The following is a 17,500-nucleotide window of genomic DNA, read 5'->3' as shown; positions in this document are numbered from 1 at the left end:
TCTGTCTCTCTCTCTCCCCCACTCGCTATTTCCCCCTCTCTGTCATTCCCTTGGACAGACAGTGCTTTTATACAGTCTAAATCTGGGTCAAGAGAATGTTAAATGAGGTTGTTTAACCCAGTCTCTCAGTGTAACTAATGCTGTCTACACAGCTCCCACTCAAACACTGTTCTCTGTTGTTAGATAGTCCAGCCTGGGATCTGTATAGTACTCTGTTACATATAATGATGTTAAAAGGACTTTATAAGTAAATGTGATTTGATTTAGATTCGTGTGTGTGTGTGTGTGTGTGTGTGTGTGTGTGTGTGTGTGTGTAATAGTTTGACATTCTCTTAGATTTTGAACTTTTTTAGGAACTATTTAAATACATTTTGCTCCCAATAAATGTAAAAATGTTCCTTTACCGGCCAAATATAACAAATGAAAATGAGTGGTGAAGTGTTGATGAAGGAGCTGAAGACGGAAAGAGAAAAGGAGGACGGAGGGATAGAGGGGGCAGGGTGGGTCTAATTCATAGAGGGGGCAGGGTGGGTCTAATTCATAGAGGGGGCAGGGTGGGTCTAATTCATAGAGGGGGCAGGGTGGGTCTAATTCATAGAGGGGGCAGGGTGGGTCTAATTCATAGAGGGGGCAGGGTGGGTCTAATTCATAGAGGGGGCAGGGTGGGTCTAATTCATAGAGGGGGCAGGGTGGGTCTAATTCATAGAGGGGGCAGGGTGGGTCTAATTCATAGAGGGGGCAGGGTGGGTCTAATTCATAGAGGGGGCAGGGTGGGTCTAATTCATAGAGGGGGCAGGGTGGGTCTAATTCATAGAGGGGGCAGGGTGGGTCTAATTCATAGAGGGGGCAGGGTGGGTCTAATTCATAGAGGGGGCAGGGTGGGTCTAATTCATAGAGGGGGCAGGGTGGGTCTAATTCATAGAGGGGGCAGGGTGGGTCTAATTCATAGAGGGGGGGTGGGTCTAATTCAGGGTGGGTCTAATTCATAGAGGGGGCAGGGTGGGTCTAATTCATAGAGGGGGCAGGGTGGGTCTAATTCATAGAGGGGCAGGGTGGGTCTAATTCATAGAGGGGGCAGGGTGGGTCTAATTCATAGAGGGGGCAGGGTGGGTCTAATTCATAGAGGGGGCAGGGTGGGTCTAATTCATAGAGGGTGGGTCTAATTCATAGGGGGCAGGGTGGGTCTAATTCATAGAGGGGGCAGGGTGGGTCTAATTCATAGAGGGGGCAGGGTGGGTCTAATTCATAGAGGGGGCAGGGTGGGTCTAATTCATAGAGGGGGCAGGGTGGGTCTAATTCATAGAGGGAGCAGGGTGGGTCTAATTCATCATAGAGGGGGCAGGGTGGGTCTAATTCATAGAGGGGGCAGGGTGGGTCTAATTCATAGAGGGGGCAGGGTGGGTCTAATTCATAGAGGGGGCAGGGTGGGTCTAATTCATAGAGGGGGCAGGGTGGGTCTAATTCATAGAGGGGGCAGGGTGGGTCTAATTCATAGAGGGGCAGGGTGGGTCTAATTCATAGAGGGGGCAGGGTGGGTCTAATTCATAGAGGGGCAGGGTGGGTCTAATTCATAGAGGGGGCAGGGTGGGTCTAATTCATAGAGGGGGCAGGGTGGGTCTAATTCATAGAGGGGGCAGGGTGGGTCTAATTCATAGAGGGGGCAGGGTGGGTCTAATTCATAGAGGGGGCAGGGTGGGTCTAATTCATAGAGGAGGCAGGGTGGGTCTAATTCATAGAGGGGGCAGGGTGGGTCTAATTCATAGAGGGGGCAGGGTGGGTCTAATTCATAGAGGGAGCAGGGTGGGTCTAATAGAGGGGCAGGGTCATAGAGGGGGCAGGGTGGGTCTAATTCATAGAGGGGCAGGCAGGGTGGGTCTAACTCATAGAGGGGCAGGGTGGGTCTAATTCATAGAGGGGGCAGGGTGGGTCTAATTCATAGAGGGGGCAGGGTGGGTCTAATTCATAGAGGGGGCAGGGTGGGTCTAATTCATAGAGGGGGCAGGGTGGGTCTAATTCATAGAGGGGGCAGGGTGGGTCTAATTCATAGAGGGGGCAGGGTGGGTCTAATTCATAGAGGGGGCAGGGTGGGTCTAATTCATAGAGGGGGCAGGGTGGGTCTAATTCATAGAGGGGCAGGGTGGGTCTAATTCATAGAGGGGGCAGGGTGGGTCTAATTCATAGAGGGGGCAGGGTGGGTCTAATTCATAGAGGGGGCAGGGTGGGTCTAATTCATAGAGGGGGCAGGGTGGGTCTAACTCATAGAGGGTGGGTCTAACTCATAGGCAGGGTGGGTCTAACTCATAGAGTGGGCAGGGTGGGTCTAATTCATAGAGGGGGCAGGGTGGGTCAGAGGGGGCAGGGTGGGTCTAATTCATAGAGGGGGCAGGGTGGGTCTAATTCATAGAGGGGGCAGGGTGGGTCTAATTCATAGAGGGGGCAGGGTGGGTCTAATTCATAGAGGGGGCAGGGTGGGTCTAATTCATAGAGGGGGCAGGGTGGGTCTAATTCATAGAGGGGGCAGGGTGGGTCTAATTCATAGAGGGGGGTCTAATTCAGGGTGGGTCTAATTCATAGAGGGGGGTCAGGGTGGGTCTAATTCATAGAGGGGGCAGGGTGGGTCTAATTCATAGAGGGGGCAGGGTGGGTCTAATTCATAGAGGGGGCAGGGTGGGTCTAAGTCATAGAGGGGGCAGGGTGGGTCTAACTCATAGAGGGGGCAGGGTGGGTCTAACTCATAGAGTGGGCAGGGTGGGTCTAACTCATAGAGGGGGCAGGGTGGGTCTAATTCATAGAGGGGGCAGGGTGGGTCTAATTCATAGAGGGGGCAGGGTGGGTCTAATTCATAGAGGGGGCAGGGTGGGTCTAATTCATAGAGGGGGCAGGGTGGGTCTAATTCATAGAGGGGGCAGGGTGGGTCTAATTCATAGAGGGGGCAGGGTGGGTCTAATTCATAGATATGGAAGGATCGAGTCTGGTGTCACTAAGCAACATTATAGAATGTTCTAAAACAACTTAGAGCACCTTAAACAGTTGTTGCAGAATTAGATGTGTTATGTGCAAAACCCTCCGTTGTCAATCACAATCAGTTTTGTCTTTCAATGGGCTTTTAAAAAATAAATAAATACAGAAATACCCCCCCCCCTTTTTTTTTACCCCTATTGTCATATCCAATTGGTAATTTTAAGGGACATTTTAAATTAATGACAAAAAATAATAATTTGGTGTACATTCTGTGGCTTCGCTCACAGTCTGGCATACAAAACACATCTGATTAATTATGAAAAACAATTATCGTTATGTATAAATCCTACTTTTCTCTCACCTAGAATAGAAAACATGTCTTTTTATTTTACAATTACTATTCATTGTTTTGTTTTCCTTTCTAAACTCCTCCTTTGTTCCTGATCAGCTCACTGCGTCGCTCAGGATTTTGGAGTGTGTGGGCGTTTAGTGATTAAGAGTGACATGGTATTGGCAGTCACATTGTGGGTGTTCTAAAATAATGTTGTTCTCAATTTAGGAGTTAGATTGAACAATCTTTGTAGGCCATCATTGTAAACAAGAATTTGTTCTTAACTGACTTACCTAGTTAAATTATAAAAATGTACTCTGTCTGCACAGGCAACACAGCTGAAATGAACCTGCTACTTCTCAACCTTGCTATCTTTGAAAGTGTCCTGCTTTTTCTCCTAAAGCTTTGCGTTAAGTATCATTTAGTTGTATATTTTATAGACCTATATCTCTGCCAAACATCGACCGTAAACTCTGTTTAATATTCTGTTATTGTGGTAAAGTTTTGGGGGTTGTCTCTGAATTGATAACCCCCCCCATCTCTGTAGTTACTGATAGTGTTGTGTGTTGCTGTCACTTTTCAATAGAAAGAGTTGGACGTCCGCACATTTCACACATCTCAAATCCCCAACCATTTTCTCCCGCCTGCTCGCCTTGCCATCTCTGAAATGTTTGGGTAAAATACCCATGACCCCGTCGACCACTTCCTCGCCGGGCGCCGCAGCTAAACATCAACAGAAGGTGTCCTCCGTTCTGTTCTGCCCGCGGCGGTGAATCGCAACGCCTCTGAGTGAGCCCAAGGTACTGAATGAACAAAAAACAGTACAATCGTGATTCTAGTGATTCTACAGTTTTCTATGAGATTCTAAAGATTCTATGAGATTCTACAGTTTCTACAGATTCAATGCCTCCATCCTCTATTCCCCAAACAGAAAGAAGGAACATGCTTTGGAAAAAGACTGCAATTACTACTTTGAAAAAGGTGTATTGAGGGTTTTTGTGAGTGAATGCGAAGCTACCTGACCATGGTCTACACTAAGGGCAAGGTCATACTTCTGATATTCTGTGGAATCCTCGCTGTGCATTGTGGCTCCGCACTAATCTAACATTCCGTAATGTATTGACCCTATTGTCAGGAATTCTCCAGAATGTGTAAATAGACGTTAGAAGGAGGAGAAGGTTCTGAGAAGTTATGGTTATAGAACCGTCTGAAGTGAATGGACTCATGGCTGAAATAAGCTGTACATGCTTACCGTTTTCTGGACAGAGATAGTTTTGAAGGAGTTTTGAATTAGTTTTTCAATTGATGGTTTTGACGACCTTGTCGATTGACAAAGGGGCTACTGTTTGTGTGTTGTGGTGAAGAGCAAAATTTATCAGCCCCAGTCGTAGGTAACCTTTTCTCTATTCTGTGACCGTTTAAAAAAACACAAAACATGTTTCTCTTTCAGGCAATATGCTTTATTAAGTTTGCTCCATCTCTTTTAAGAAGAAAATAAAATAAATAGTCCTGTATTTCCCTTCTAGTTTGTTGCTCCATAAAGAAATGGTCCTGTATTTACTCTCTAGTTTGTTGCTCCATAAAGAAATGGTCCTGTATTTCCCTTCTAGTTTGTTGCTCCATAAAGAAATGGTCCTGTATTTCCTCTCTAGTTTGTTGCTCCATAAAGAAATGGTCCTGTATTTCCCTTCTAGTTTGTTGCTCCATAAAGAAATGGTCCTGTATTTCCCTTCTAGTTTGTTGCTCCATAAAGAAATGGTCCTGTATTTCCCTTCTAGTTTGTTGCTCCATAAAGAAATGGTCCTGTATTTCCCTTCTAGTTTGTTGCTCCATAAAGAAATGGTCCTGTATTTCCCTTCTAGTTTGTTGCTCTAGTTTGTTTTCTCCAGTTTGTTGCTCCATAAAGAAATGGTCCTGTATTTCCCTTCTAGTTTGTTGCTCCATAAAGAAATGGTCCTGTATTTCCCTTCTAGTTTGTTGCTCCATAAAGAAGTCCTGTATTTCCCTTCTAGTTTGTTGCTCCATAAAGAAATGGTCCTGTATTTCCCTTCTAGTTTGTTGCTCCATAAAGAAATGGTCCTGTATTTCCTCTCTAGTTTGTTGCTCCATAAAGAAATGGTCCTGTATTTCCTCTCTAGTTTGTTGCTCCATAAAGAAATGGTCCTGTATTTCCCTTCTAGTTTGTTGCTCCATAAAGAAATGGTCCTGTATTTCCCTTCTAGTTTGTTGCTCCATAAAGAAATGGTCCTGTATTTCCTCTCTAGTTTGTTGCTCCATAAAGAAATGGTCCTGTATTTCCCTTCTAGTTTGTTGCTCCATAAAGAAATGGTCCTGTATTTCCCTTCTAGTTTGTTGCTCCATAAAGAAATGGTCCTGTATTTCCTCTCTAGTTTGTTGCTCCATAAAGAAATGGTCCTGTATTTCCCTTCTAGTTTGTTGCTCCATAAAGAAATGGTCCTGTATTTCCCTTCTAGTTTGTTGCTCCATAAAGAAATGGTCCTGTATTTCCCTTCTAGTTTGTTGCTCCATAAAGAAATGGTCCTGTATTTACTCTCTAGTTTGTTGCTCCATAAAGAAATTAGAGGTAGAACGATTAATAGGCATGGCCGATTAATTACGTCCAATTTCAAGTTTTCATAACAATCGGTGATCAGCATTTTTGGACGCCGATTACATTGCATTCCACGGGGAAACTGCGTGGCAGGCTGACTACCTGTTACGCGAGTGCAGCAAGGAGCCAAGCTAAGTTGCTAGCTAGCATTAAACTTATCTTATAAAAAACAATCAATCTTAACATAATCACTAGTTAACTTCACATGGTTGATGATATTACTGGGGTTAACTAGCTTGTCCTGTGTTGCTTATAATCAATGCGGTGCCTGTTAATTTATCATCGAATCACAGCCTACTTCGCCAAACAGGTGATGATTTAACAAATGTGCATTCAAGTAAAAACATAATTGTTTATTTTCTATACACAGAAGTATATATTTTTAAACCTGCGTATTTAGTTTAAATTAATACATTTTAGCAGGCAATATTAACTAGGGAAATTGTGTCACTTCTGTTGCGCTCATGGCACACAGAGTCAGGGTATATGCAACAGTATGGGGCCCCTGGCTCATGGCACACAGAGTCAGGGTTAGTGCAACAGTATGGGGCCCCTGGCTCATGGCGAACTAATTTGCCAGAATTATACATAATTATGACATAACATTGAAGGTTGTGCAATGTAACAGCAATATTTAGACTTGGGGTTGCCACCCGTTCGATAAAATACGTAACGGTTCCGTATTTCACTGAAAGAATAAACATTTTGTTTTCGAAATGATAGTTTCCAGATTTGACCATATTAAATCAAATCAAATTTTATTGGTCACATACACATGGTTAGCAGATGTTAATGCGAGTATAGCGAAATGCTTGTGCTTCTAGTTCCGACCATGCAGTAATATCTAACAAGTAATCTAACAATTTCACAACAACTACCTTATACACACAAGTGTAAAATAATGAATAAGAATATGTACATATAAATATATGGATGAGCGATGGCCGAACGGCATAGGCAAGATGCAGTCGATGGTATAGAGTACAGTATATACATATGAGATGAGTAATGTAGGGTATGTAAACACTATATAAAGTGGCATTGTTTAAAGTGATTAGTGATACATTTATTACATCCAATTTTTTATTATTAAATTGGCTTGAGATTTGAGTCAGTATGTTGGCAGCAGCCACTCGATGTTAGTGATGTCTGAAGGCCTTGAGATAGAAGCTGTTTTTCAGTCTCTCAGTCCCAGCTTTGATGCACCTGTACTGACCTCGCCTTCTGGATGATGGAGGTTTGGGGGGGAACAGGCAGTGGCTAGGGTGGTTGTTGTCCTTGATGATCTTTTTGGCCTTCCTGTGACATCGGGTGCTGTAGGTGTCCTGGAGGGCAGGTAGATTGCCCCCGGTGATGCGTTGTGCAGACCTCACTACCCTTCGAGAGCCTTGCAGTTGTGGGCGGAGCAGTTGCCGTACCAGGCGGTGATACAGCTCGACGGGATGCTCTCGATTTTGCATCTGTAAAAGTTTGAGTGTTTTCGGTGACAAGCCGCGCTTTCTTCACCACGCTGTCTGTGTAGGTGGACCATTTCAGTTTGTCCATGATGTATATGCCAAGGAACTTTCCACCTTCTCCACTACTGTCCCATCGATGTGGATAGGGGGGTGCTCCCTCTGCTGTTTGCTGAAGTCCATGATCATCTCCTTTTTGTTTTGTGACGTTGAGTGTGAGGTTATTTTCCTGACACCACACTCCGAGGGCCCTCACCTCCTCCCTGTAGGCCGTCTCGTCGTTGTTGGTAATCAAGCCTGCCACTCTAGTGTCGTCTGCAAACTAGATGATTTGAGTTGGAGGCGTGTATGGCCACGCAGTCATGGGTGAACAGGGACTACAGGAGAGGGCTCAGAATGCACCCTTGTGGGTCCCAGTGTTGAGGATCAGCAGGGTGGAGATGTTGTTTCCTACCCTCACCACCTGGGGGCGGCCGTCAGAAAGTCAAGGACCCAGTTGCACAAGGCGGGGTTGAGACCCAGGGTCTACAGTGTTAAATGCTGAGCTGTAGTCGATGAACTACATTCTTACATAGGTGTTCCTCTTGTCCAGATGGGTTAGGGCAGTGTGCAGTGTGATTGCGTCGTCTGTGGACCTATTGGAGTGGGTCTAGGGTGTCAGGTAGGGTGGAGGTGATATGGTTCTTGACTAGTCTCTCAAAGCACTTCATGATGACGGATGTGAGTGCTACGGGGCGATAGTCATTTAGGTCAGTTACCTTAGCTTTCTTGGGAACAGGAACAGTGGTGGCCCTCTTGAAGCATGTGGGAACAGCAGACTGGGATAAGGATTGATTGAATATGTCCATAAACACACCAGCCAGCTGGTCTGCGCATCCTCTGAGGATGAGGCTAGGGATGCCGTCTGGGCTGGCCGCCTTGCAAGGGTTAACATGGTTAAATGTTTTACTCACGTTGGCACTGTATTGTCCTCAAAGCGAGCAAAGAAGTTGTTTAGTTTGTCTGGGAGCAAGACGTCAAATTTTGTTCCTTTTGATGGCATAGAAGGCCCTTCTTGCCTTGTCTTGTCTCTCAGATTGTTCACAGCTTTATTGAAGTTACCTGTGGTGTATCTCTCTTACTCCATCTCACTCCATCTTTCTCTCTCTCTCCACTTGTCTTTAAATAACTTGGAGCTTTAGTGGGAATTGGAACAAATTGAACCACCCTCCCTCTTTCCCCTCTCCTCCCTTTCTTAAGTCACCCTTCCCCCCTCCTCTTGCTCTCCTCCTCCTCTCCTTCCTTAAGTCACCCTTCCCCCCTCCTCTTGCTCTCCTCCCCCTCCTCTTGCTCTCCCCCCCTCCTCTTGCTCTCCTCCCCCTCTCCTCTTGCTCTCCTCCCCCTCTCCTCTCCTCCCTTTCTTGGCCACATCTATAATTGTTATTGATTGGGTTCTCGTTAAGACTGTTGTTCACCACCCTGAGATTGACGGCCCCTCTATTAAAGGCTTCCGAGGGAGAGAGGAGAGGAATGATAGAAAAATGTGAGAAAAGAAATGAGGAAGAAAAAGGACAGTATGAATAAAAAAGGAGTGACAACCTTGTCTGTCACAGTGTAGCGCCCCCCAAACGCCTCCATCTTCTGCGCTCTTTTGATCTGCTAGGTTCTCAGTTCAGAAAGGTTTAGTGAGATGCTAATCTGTCTGTTTAGTATGATCCTCTGGCTATGACACTAAGAACTAAGTGCTGCGGAAGTTAACTAACTTCTATCTCTCTCGCTGTCTCTGTCTCTCTCTCTCTCTGTCTCTCTGTCTCCGCCTCCATTTTACCCTGTCTTCCCTTCTTCTCCTCCTCTAAAGGATAATAACATAATTAGAGCAGGTCTTTTGCTGCATGGTGTATGATTGTGTGTGTAACTCCATTCCCTGGACTCTAATTGATTGCCTTCATGGGGACTTGTTATATTCCTCCCGGGATGTGGAGGAGATGTTGTTTATTTTCTTCTGTGTGTGTGGAGGGAGAGAGAAAGAGAGTGTGTGTGTGTGTGTTTGTGTGTGTGTGTGTGTGTAAAACATTCTACAGCTACAATACGATAGAGGTCATTTGGACGTACATTTGGGCTGGTGTTCAATCAAACCGGCACTTCAGAAACCCCAAACTGTGGTTTGCTTACGTCAGTATGCATGGCTGTCCAATGTCTTAGTTGTGGTAAACAGGTCTTGATCCGTGCCTTCCATTTTAGCCTCCGTATCTTAGGTTATTTCATTTGGTGTGGAACTGAACAGAATGACATGCTCATGTTTGGCTGGTCTTCTAATACCTGTTGGTTAGAGCCTGTAAGTAAGCATTTCACTGTTGTGTTGTTGTATCCTGTTGTATCCGGCGCACGTGACAAATACACTTTTGATTTGATTCCATCTAGGCCCTATGTGGCTCAGTTGGTAGGGCCTGGTGCTTGCAACATTAAGGTTGTGGGTTTGCGTCCTACTGTGTCCACCAATACAAAAACAATTTGGGAAAAATATTATTTGAAGTGTTGGTTTGAGTTATCAAAGGAAGTCTTCTTTGTAACCAGGCATGAAGTTTACATGTTTACATGAGTCATATGACCCAGGTTACCACTCAACCAACTAGAGTGCATAGCACTGGTGTTGGATCTGTGGCATCCACTAGCACTGGTGTTGGATCTGTGGCATCCACTAGCAGTGGTGTTGGATCTGTGACATCCACTAGCAGTGGTGTTGGATCTGTGGCATCCACTAGCAGTGGTGTTGGATCTGTGACATCCACTAGCAGTGGTGTTGGATCTGTGACATCCACTAGCAGTGGTGTTGGATCTGTGACATCCACTAGCAGTGGTGTTGGATCTGTGACATCCACTAGCAGTGGTGTTGGATCTGTGGCATCCACTAGCAGTGGTGTTGGATCTGTGGCATCCACTAGCAGTGGTGTTGGATCTGTGACATCCACTAGCAGTGGTGTTGGATCTGTGACATCCACTAGCAGTGGTGTTGGATCTGTGACATCCACTAGCAGTGGTGTTGGATCTGTGACATCCACTAGCAGTGGTGTTGGATCTGTGACATCCACTAGCACTGGATCTGTGACATCCACTAGCACTGGTGTTGGATCTGTGGCATCCACTAGCACTGGTGTTGGATCTGTGACATCCACTAGCAGTGGTGTTGGATCTGTGACATCCACTAGCAGTGGTGTTGGATCTGTGACATCCACTAGCAGTGGTGTTGGATCTGTGACATCCACTAGCAGTGGTGTTGGATCTGTGACATCCACTAGCACTGGATCTGTGACATCCACTAGCACTGGTGTTGGATCTGTGGCATCCACTAGCACTGGATCTGTGGCATCCATTAGCAATGGTGTTGGATCTGTGACATCCACTAGCAGTGGTGTTGGATCTGTGGCATCCACTAGTAGTGGTGTTGGATCTGTGACATCCACTAGCAGTGGTGTTGGATCTGTGACATCCACTAGCACTGGATCTGTGACATCCACTAGCACTGGTGTTGGATCTGTGACATCCACTAGCACTGGTGTTGGATCTGTGGCATCCACTAGCACTGGATCTGTGGCATCCATTAGCAATGGTGTTGGATCTGTGACATCCACTAGCAGTGGTGTTGGATCTGTGGCACATCCACTAGCAGTGGTGTTGGATCTGTGGCATCCACTAGTAGTGGTGTTGGATCTGTGGCATCCACTAGCAATGGTGTTGGATCTGTGACATCCATTAGCAATGGTGTTGGATCTGTGACATCCACTAGCAGTGGTGTTGGATCTGTGGCATCCACTAGTAGTGGTGTTGGATCTGTAACATCCACTTTTATTGATCATATCTTCACTAATGTTGCATAGCTTTGCTCATACATACAGTCAATAATACAGTAGAAAGTATATATAAAGTGTGTGCAGTGTGTGCAGATGAGGTAAGATAAGGGAGGTAAGGCAATAAATAGGCCATAGTGGCAAAGTAATTACAATATAGCAATTAAACATTGGAATGGTAGATGTGCAGAAGATAAATGTGCAAGTACAGATACTGGGGTGCAAAGGAGCAAGATAAATAAATAAATAAATAAATACAGTATGGGGATGAGGTAGTTGGATGGGCAATTTACAGATGGGCTATGTACAGGTGCAATGATCTGTGAGTTGCTCTGACAGCTGGTGCTTGAAGTTAGTGAGGGAGATAAGAGTCTCCAGCCTCAGCGATTTTTGCAGTTCGTTCCAGTCATTGGTAGCAGAGAACTGGAAGGAAAGGCGGCCAAAGGAGGAATTGGCTTTGGGGGCGACCAGTGAAATATATCTGCTGGAGCGCGTGCTGCCGGTGGGTGCTGCTATGGTGACCAGTGAACTGAGATAAGGCGGGGCTTTACCTAGCAAAGACTTGTAGATGACCTGGAGCCAGTGGGTTTGGCGACAAATATGAAGCGAGGGCCAGCCAACGAGAGCATACAGGTCACAGTGGGTTGGGCCTATAGTCATTTATAAGAGATCATACAAAACGTTTTGATGCGTATGAGGAAGTGAATCCAGATGCAGCACTGGATGTATTAGTAAAAGGATTCATGTCCATTGTTGACAAGCAGCTGTTAAGACACTGACTGTGAGAACTGTTAGAGCTAGAGGTCGACCGATTATGATTTTTCAATGCCGATACCGATTAATCGACCGATTTTAAAATAAAATAAAAAACAATGTATTTGTAATAATGACAATTACAACAATACTGAATTAACTTATTTTTACTTAATATAATACATCAATCAAATCAATTTAGCCTCAAGTAGATAATGAAACATATTCAATTTGGTTTAAATAATGCAAAAACAAAGTGTTGGAGAAGAACGTAAAAGTGCAATATGTGCTATGTAAAAAAGCTAACGTTTCAGTTCCTTGCTCAGAACATGAGAACATATGAAAGCTGGTGGTTCCTTTTAACATGAGTTTTCAATATTCCCAGGTAAGAGGTTTTAGGTTGTAGTTATTATAGGACTATTTCCCTCTATACCATTTGTATTTCAATAACCTTTGACCATTGGATGTTCTTATAGGCACTTTAGTATTGCCAGTGTAACAGTATAGCCTCTGTCCCTCCTCGCTCCTCCCTGGGCTCGAACCAGCAACACAACGACAACAGCCACCACATCGAAGCAGCGTTACCCATGCAGAGCAAGGGAAACAACCACCAAGGCTCAGAGCAGGTGAAGTTTGAAACGCTATTAGCGCGTGCTAACTAGCCAGCCATTTCACTTCGGTCACACCAGCCTCATCTCGGGAGTTGATAGGCTTGAAGTCATAAACAGTGCAATGCTTGCCGCACAACGAAGAGCTGCTGGCAAAATGCACGAAAGTGCTGTTTGAATGAATGTTTACGCGCCTGCTTCCTTGTGGAATGCAATGAGAGAGAGGCAGGTCGTTATTGCGTTGGACTAGTTAACTGTAAGGATGCAAGATTGGATCCCCCGAGCTGACAAGGTGAAATCTGTCTTTCTGCCCCTGAACGAGACTGTTAACCCACTGTTCCTAGGCCGTCATTGAAAATAAGAATGTGTTCTTAACTGACTTGCCTGGTTAAATAAAGGTGTAAAAAAAAAAAAAAAAAAAACGTCAAATCGGCGCCCAAAAATACCGATTTCCGATTGTTATGAAAACTTGAAATCGGCCCTAATTAATCAGCCATTCCGATGAATCGGTCGACCTCTAATTAGAGCCATCTGGAATGAGGATGAATTGAAACATTTTCTGGTCCACAGAAATGGTGCAAGAGAGGTGGCTAACCAGTCAGGGCTGCTCAGCTGATTGGTTGGGATACTGTCAATTGAGACATTTGGTGACTAAATGGAAAGAAGAAGAAATGACATCACCAAACCAAGATAAATGACATCACCAAATCAAGATAAATGACTTAAACCACAATGGGAAAAGACTTGGGAGTGTTTAAATGATGTCATGGGCAGAAAATCAAATGAATCTCCATCGTTCTTTGAAGTTGACGGGTCATTTATAACAAATCCTTTTTGATATTACCAATCATTTCCAAGGCTGTTTCACTAGTAAAGTGGAAAAACCCAGAAGTGAAATGACAACATTGAACAGTGTTCAGTCCCCATGTCCAAGATGAATTCACAGCAACACACATTATTACACAGAGCCATGATCACACATCCCTTCTATCTCTAATTCCTCAAACAAACAGCAACACACATTATTACACAGAGCCATGATCACACATCCCTTCTATCTCTAATTCCTCAAACAAACAGCAACATGACCTGAACAAAAAGATTCAACATTTCATGGATCTCTAACTTCCTCAAACAAACAGCAACACACACACACACACAGCCATGATCACACATCCACACACACAATTCCTCAAACAAACAGCAACACACATTATTACACAGAGCCATGATCACACATCCCTTTATCTCTAATTCTCAAACAAACAGCAACATGACCTTATTAAAATTGTTTTATTCAACATTTCATTGTTGTGAGGACACATTAATGACATTGTTTTAGTTGTGTTGTTTGTACATTAATGACATTGTTTTAGTTGTGTTGTTTGTACTCTTATTAATGACATTGTTTTAGTTGTGTTGTTTGTACTCTTATTAATGACATTGTTTTAGTTGTGTTGTTTGTACTCTTATTAATGACATTGTTTTAGTTGTGTTGTTTGTACTCTTATTAATGACATTGTTTTAGTTGTGTTGTTTGTACTCTTATTAATGACATTGTTTTAGTTGTGTTGTTTGTACTCTTATTAATGACATTGTTTTAGTTGTGTTGATTGTACTCTTATTAATGACATTGTTTTAGTTGTGTTGTTTCTATACGGTTGTATTTTCAGTGTGTGGCTGTCCTTGTTTATCAGTGTTTTGTTACTTGTCTTGTTTGGTGTTTTTTGTGGACCCCAGGAAGAACAGCTGCTTCTTCTGCAGAAGCTAATAAACAACCCCCCATCTTAAAAACCTGTCCAGATCTGGATGTATAACAGCCAGGGTTAAGATGAACTTGTTCCCAAAAGCTGGTTTAATCTCCCTCTTAGCAGCAGCTCTGCCTCTTAACCTGCATGGAGAGTAGAGGAGAGGGGGGGAGCAAGAGAGTGAGAGAGAGAGAGCGAAGTAGAAAGAGAGAGAGGGAAAGAGAGAGTGAGAGAGAGAGAGAAGTAGAAAGAGAGAGGGAAAGAGAGTGAGAGAGAGAGAGCGAAGTAGAAAGAGAGAGGGAAAGAGAGAGAGAGAGAGAGAGAGCGAAGTAGAAAGAGAGAGAGGGCAAGAGAAAGAGAGAGAGGGCAAGAGAAAGAGAGAGAGAAAGAGAGAGTGAGAGAGAGAGCGAAGTAGAAAGAGAGAGAGGGCAAGAGAAAGAGAGAGTGAGAGAGAGAGAGTGAGAGAGAGAGCGAAGTAGAAAGAGAGAGAGGGCAAGAGAAAGAGAGAGTGAGCGAGAGAGAGTGAGAGAGAGAGCGAGAGCGAAGTAGAAAGAGAGAAAGCAAAGGCGAAAGAGAGGTAGGGAGACCGAGCTACTTTTATTTTAAGTGGTATTGATCTGCCCGCATTTCCTTTGGCATCACAGTAGGCTTGACTTGAAGGACAAAACCTCCCGTCGAGTTACCCCCTCTCTCCCTTCCTTCCTCTTTCTCACTCCCTCCCGAACCCCATACCACCCCCACCTCTCTACTCCAACCCCTCTCACCCTCTTATACCCATCTTCACTCCTCAGCTTCTTCACCAAGCAGTTTCTTTTCCTCTTCTCCTCTCCTCCTCTTTCCTTTTAGAGAGAGTGGGGAGGGGGAGGAGAGGGTGTAGGAGAGGGAGGGGGAGAGGGTGGAGGAGGGGGAGGGGGAGGAGAGGAGGGGGGGGAGAAGAAGGATGGTGTGGGGTGGAGGAGAGAAGAAGGAAGGTGTGGGGGGGAGAGAGAAGAAGGACGGTGTGGGGGGAGGAAACTGCAATATGTATTTGCGTTACTTCACAGGGTTGCCAAGCAACAGCTGAATCCAGTATTTACAGTTAATAAAAAGTGAGTGACATTAGCTAACAGTGTTATATTAGGTAAAGAAGGGATTTGCTTTTAAGAAAAGAAAATTAAAGCCAAGGTGTGTGTGTGCGCCAGTGTGTGGGGGTGGGGTCTGTCTGTAGAACTAAGTGGATGTGAGCCAGTGTGTGGGGGTGGGGTCTGTCTGTAGAACTGTAAGTGGATGTGAGCTCCCCCGTCTTCTACAAACCTGAGTCCTGTACTTAGTTGTTCTCTCTGTCTTCCCTGCAGGGTTTGAAAGCATTTTGGAAGGGCTGTTCGGGCCGGGACTAGTCAAAGATATTACCCTTTTTCAAGGTAAGCATGTCCTCTCTGACTATCTCCATACCTGTGTCCCAAATGGCACCCTATTCTCCATCTAGTGCACTGCTTTTCACCCATAGGCCCAGGGCCCATAGAGAGCAATAGTAATGGCATCTTTTTCTAGGCACTAACTCTGCCATGGCCCGTTGGACAAAGCCTATGGGGAAATTATATATATATTTTTTGTAGGGTTTATAGATAAATGCCAAAAATAAGGTCAGAGGTTAACACCGGCTTAGGAGATCTTCTACGTTTTGTTCTATGAGATAATCTTCATCAGCTAACGTCACTTTTTAGTGAGTTTTGAAGCATTAATGTTATCAAATAAGCAAATAAAGCACATCAAGGCTTCATACATCGTAAAGGTCATGTTAACTGACTGATATTATCTCATAGAACAAAACGGAGATCTCCTAAGTCTGTGTTAACCTCTGACCTTACAATATATTTTTAATATATGAAACTCTTAATATATGTTACACTATATTATCAATATATGAAACTCAGGTGCTGAAAAGAGGTCTACATGTTTAGGTTCCTGGATGGAATTACAACCCCTCAAATGACCCAAAGACAACAACAACATCAACAACAACACCTTGTGCGTCATCGCACTAAGTATGCAGCTAGACTGCTTCAATACGCATTACTTCTAACACAAAGAAAGTGTGTGGGTCAGGATAATCAAATGTCAAATTATGCGGCTCCTCAACCCAGCCAGCCAGAGCTCTCTTTCCTCTCTCACTCAATTCAATTCAAGGGGCTTTATTGGCATGGGAAACAAATGTTTACATTGCCAAAGTAAGGGAAGTAGATAATAAACCATTTTAAAAAATCAGTAAACATTACACTTGCAAAAGTTCAAAAAGAATAAAGACATTTCAAATGTCAATGATTGTGTTGCAATGATGTGCAAATAGTTAAAGTACAAAAGGGAAAATAAATAAGCATAAATATGGGTTGTATTTACAATGGTGTTTGTTCTTCACTGGTTGACCTTTTCTTGTGGCAACAGGTCACAAATCTTGCTGCTGTGATGGCACACTGTGGAATTTCACCCAGTAGATATGGGAGTTTTTCAAAATTGGGTTTATTTTCTAATTCTTTGTGGATCTGTGTAATCTGAGGGAAATATGTGTCTCTAATATGGTCATACATTTGGCAGGAGGTTAGGAAGTGCAGCTCAGTTTTTACCTCTCTCTCTCTCTCTCTCTCTCTCTCTCTCTCTCTCTCTCTCTCCAAACCCTAGGAAATGAGGTCAGTGTGGCTACCTATCGTCATGTGACACATCCTCCACCAACTTCAGAATTAGTGTTTCAGATGCGTCTGCCTCTTCGCTCATTCAACCACACAGCAAACACACACATATAAATACACACACATTTCCACAGTACGTACACGTACAAACACACACATATAAATACACACACATTTCCACAGTACGTACATGTACAAACACACACATATAAATGCACACACATTTCCACAGTACGTACACGTACAAACACAGACATATAAATGCACACACATTTCCACAGTAAGTACACGTACAAACACACTCGCACCCTCTCTCGCTCTCTCTCTCACAGCTGAGTGCAGCAGGGTGGGGGGTCATGCTAGCTGTTGGACGGTAGCTAATTGGCTCTTTCCCAGGGCTATTGTAACTACTAGAACCACGGGGGCCCACTCACTCACCTTTGACCTTTTGACACACCATGGGTTAGAAGAAAAGTGCACCTAGCAACACGATATAATGTACAGAACTCACTGCATCAAGTGGAATTGTATCATTCCCATTCCACTC

At 44.3% G+C, this 17,500-nt stretch overlaps 1 protein-coding gene across 2 annotated transcripts in view; it reads left to right on the top strand.

Moving 5' to 3' along the window:
- lcor (ligand dependent nuclear receptor corepressor) overlaps window positions 1–17,500 on the top strand; it is an 89,103-nt gene that overhangs the window by 39,490 nt on the left and 32,113 nt on the right. For both annotated transcript variants that reach the window (XM_042317134.1, XM_042317133.1), the window contains exon 2: window positions 15,625–15,690. In XM_042317134.1, the coding sequence (XP_042173068.1) occupies window positions 15,625–15,690 (66 nt within the window). The remainder of the gene's footprint in view (window positions 1–15,624; window positions 15,691–17,500) is intronic.

Source organism: Oncorhynchus tshawytscha, unplaced genomic scaffold (assembly GCF_018296145.1).
Source record: "Oncorhynchus tshawytscha isolate Ot180627B unplaced genomic scaffold, Otsh_v2.0 Un_contig_3970_pilon_pilon, whole genome shotgun sequence".
NCBI classification, from domain to species: Eukaryota; Metazoa; Chordata; class Actinopteri; order Salmoniformes; family Salmonidae; genus Oncorhynchus; species Oncorhynchus tshawytscha.
The sequence above is the reverse complement of the archived record's forward strand: the minus strand, read 5'-3'. Positions and strand labels throughout refer to the sequence as shown.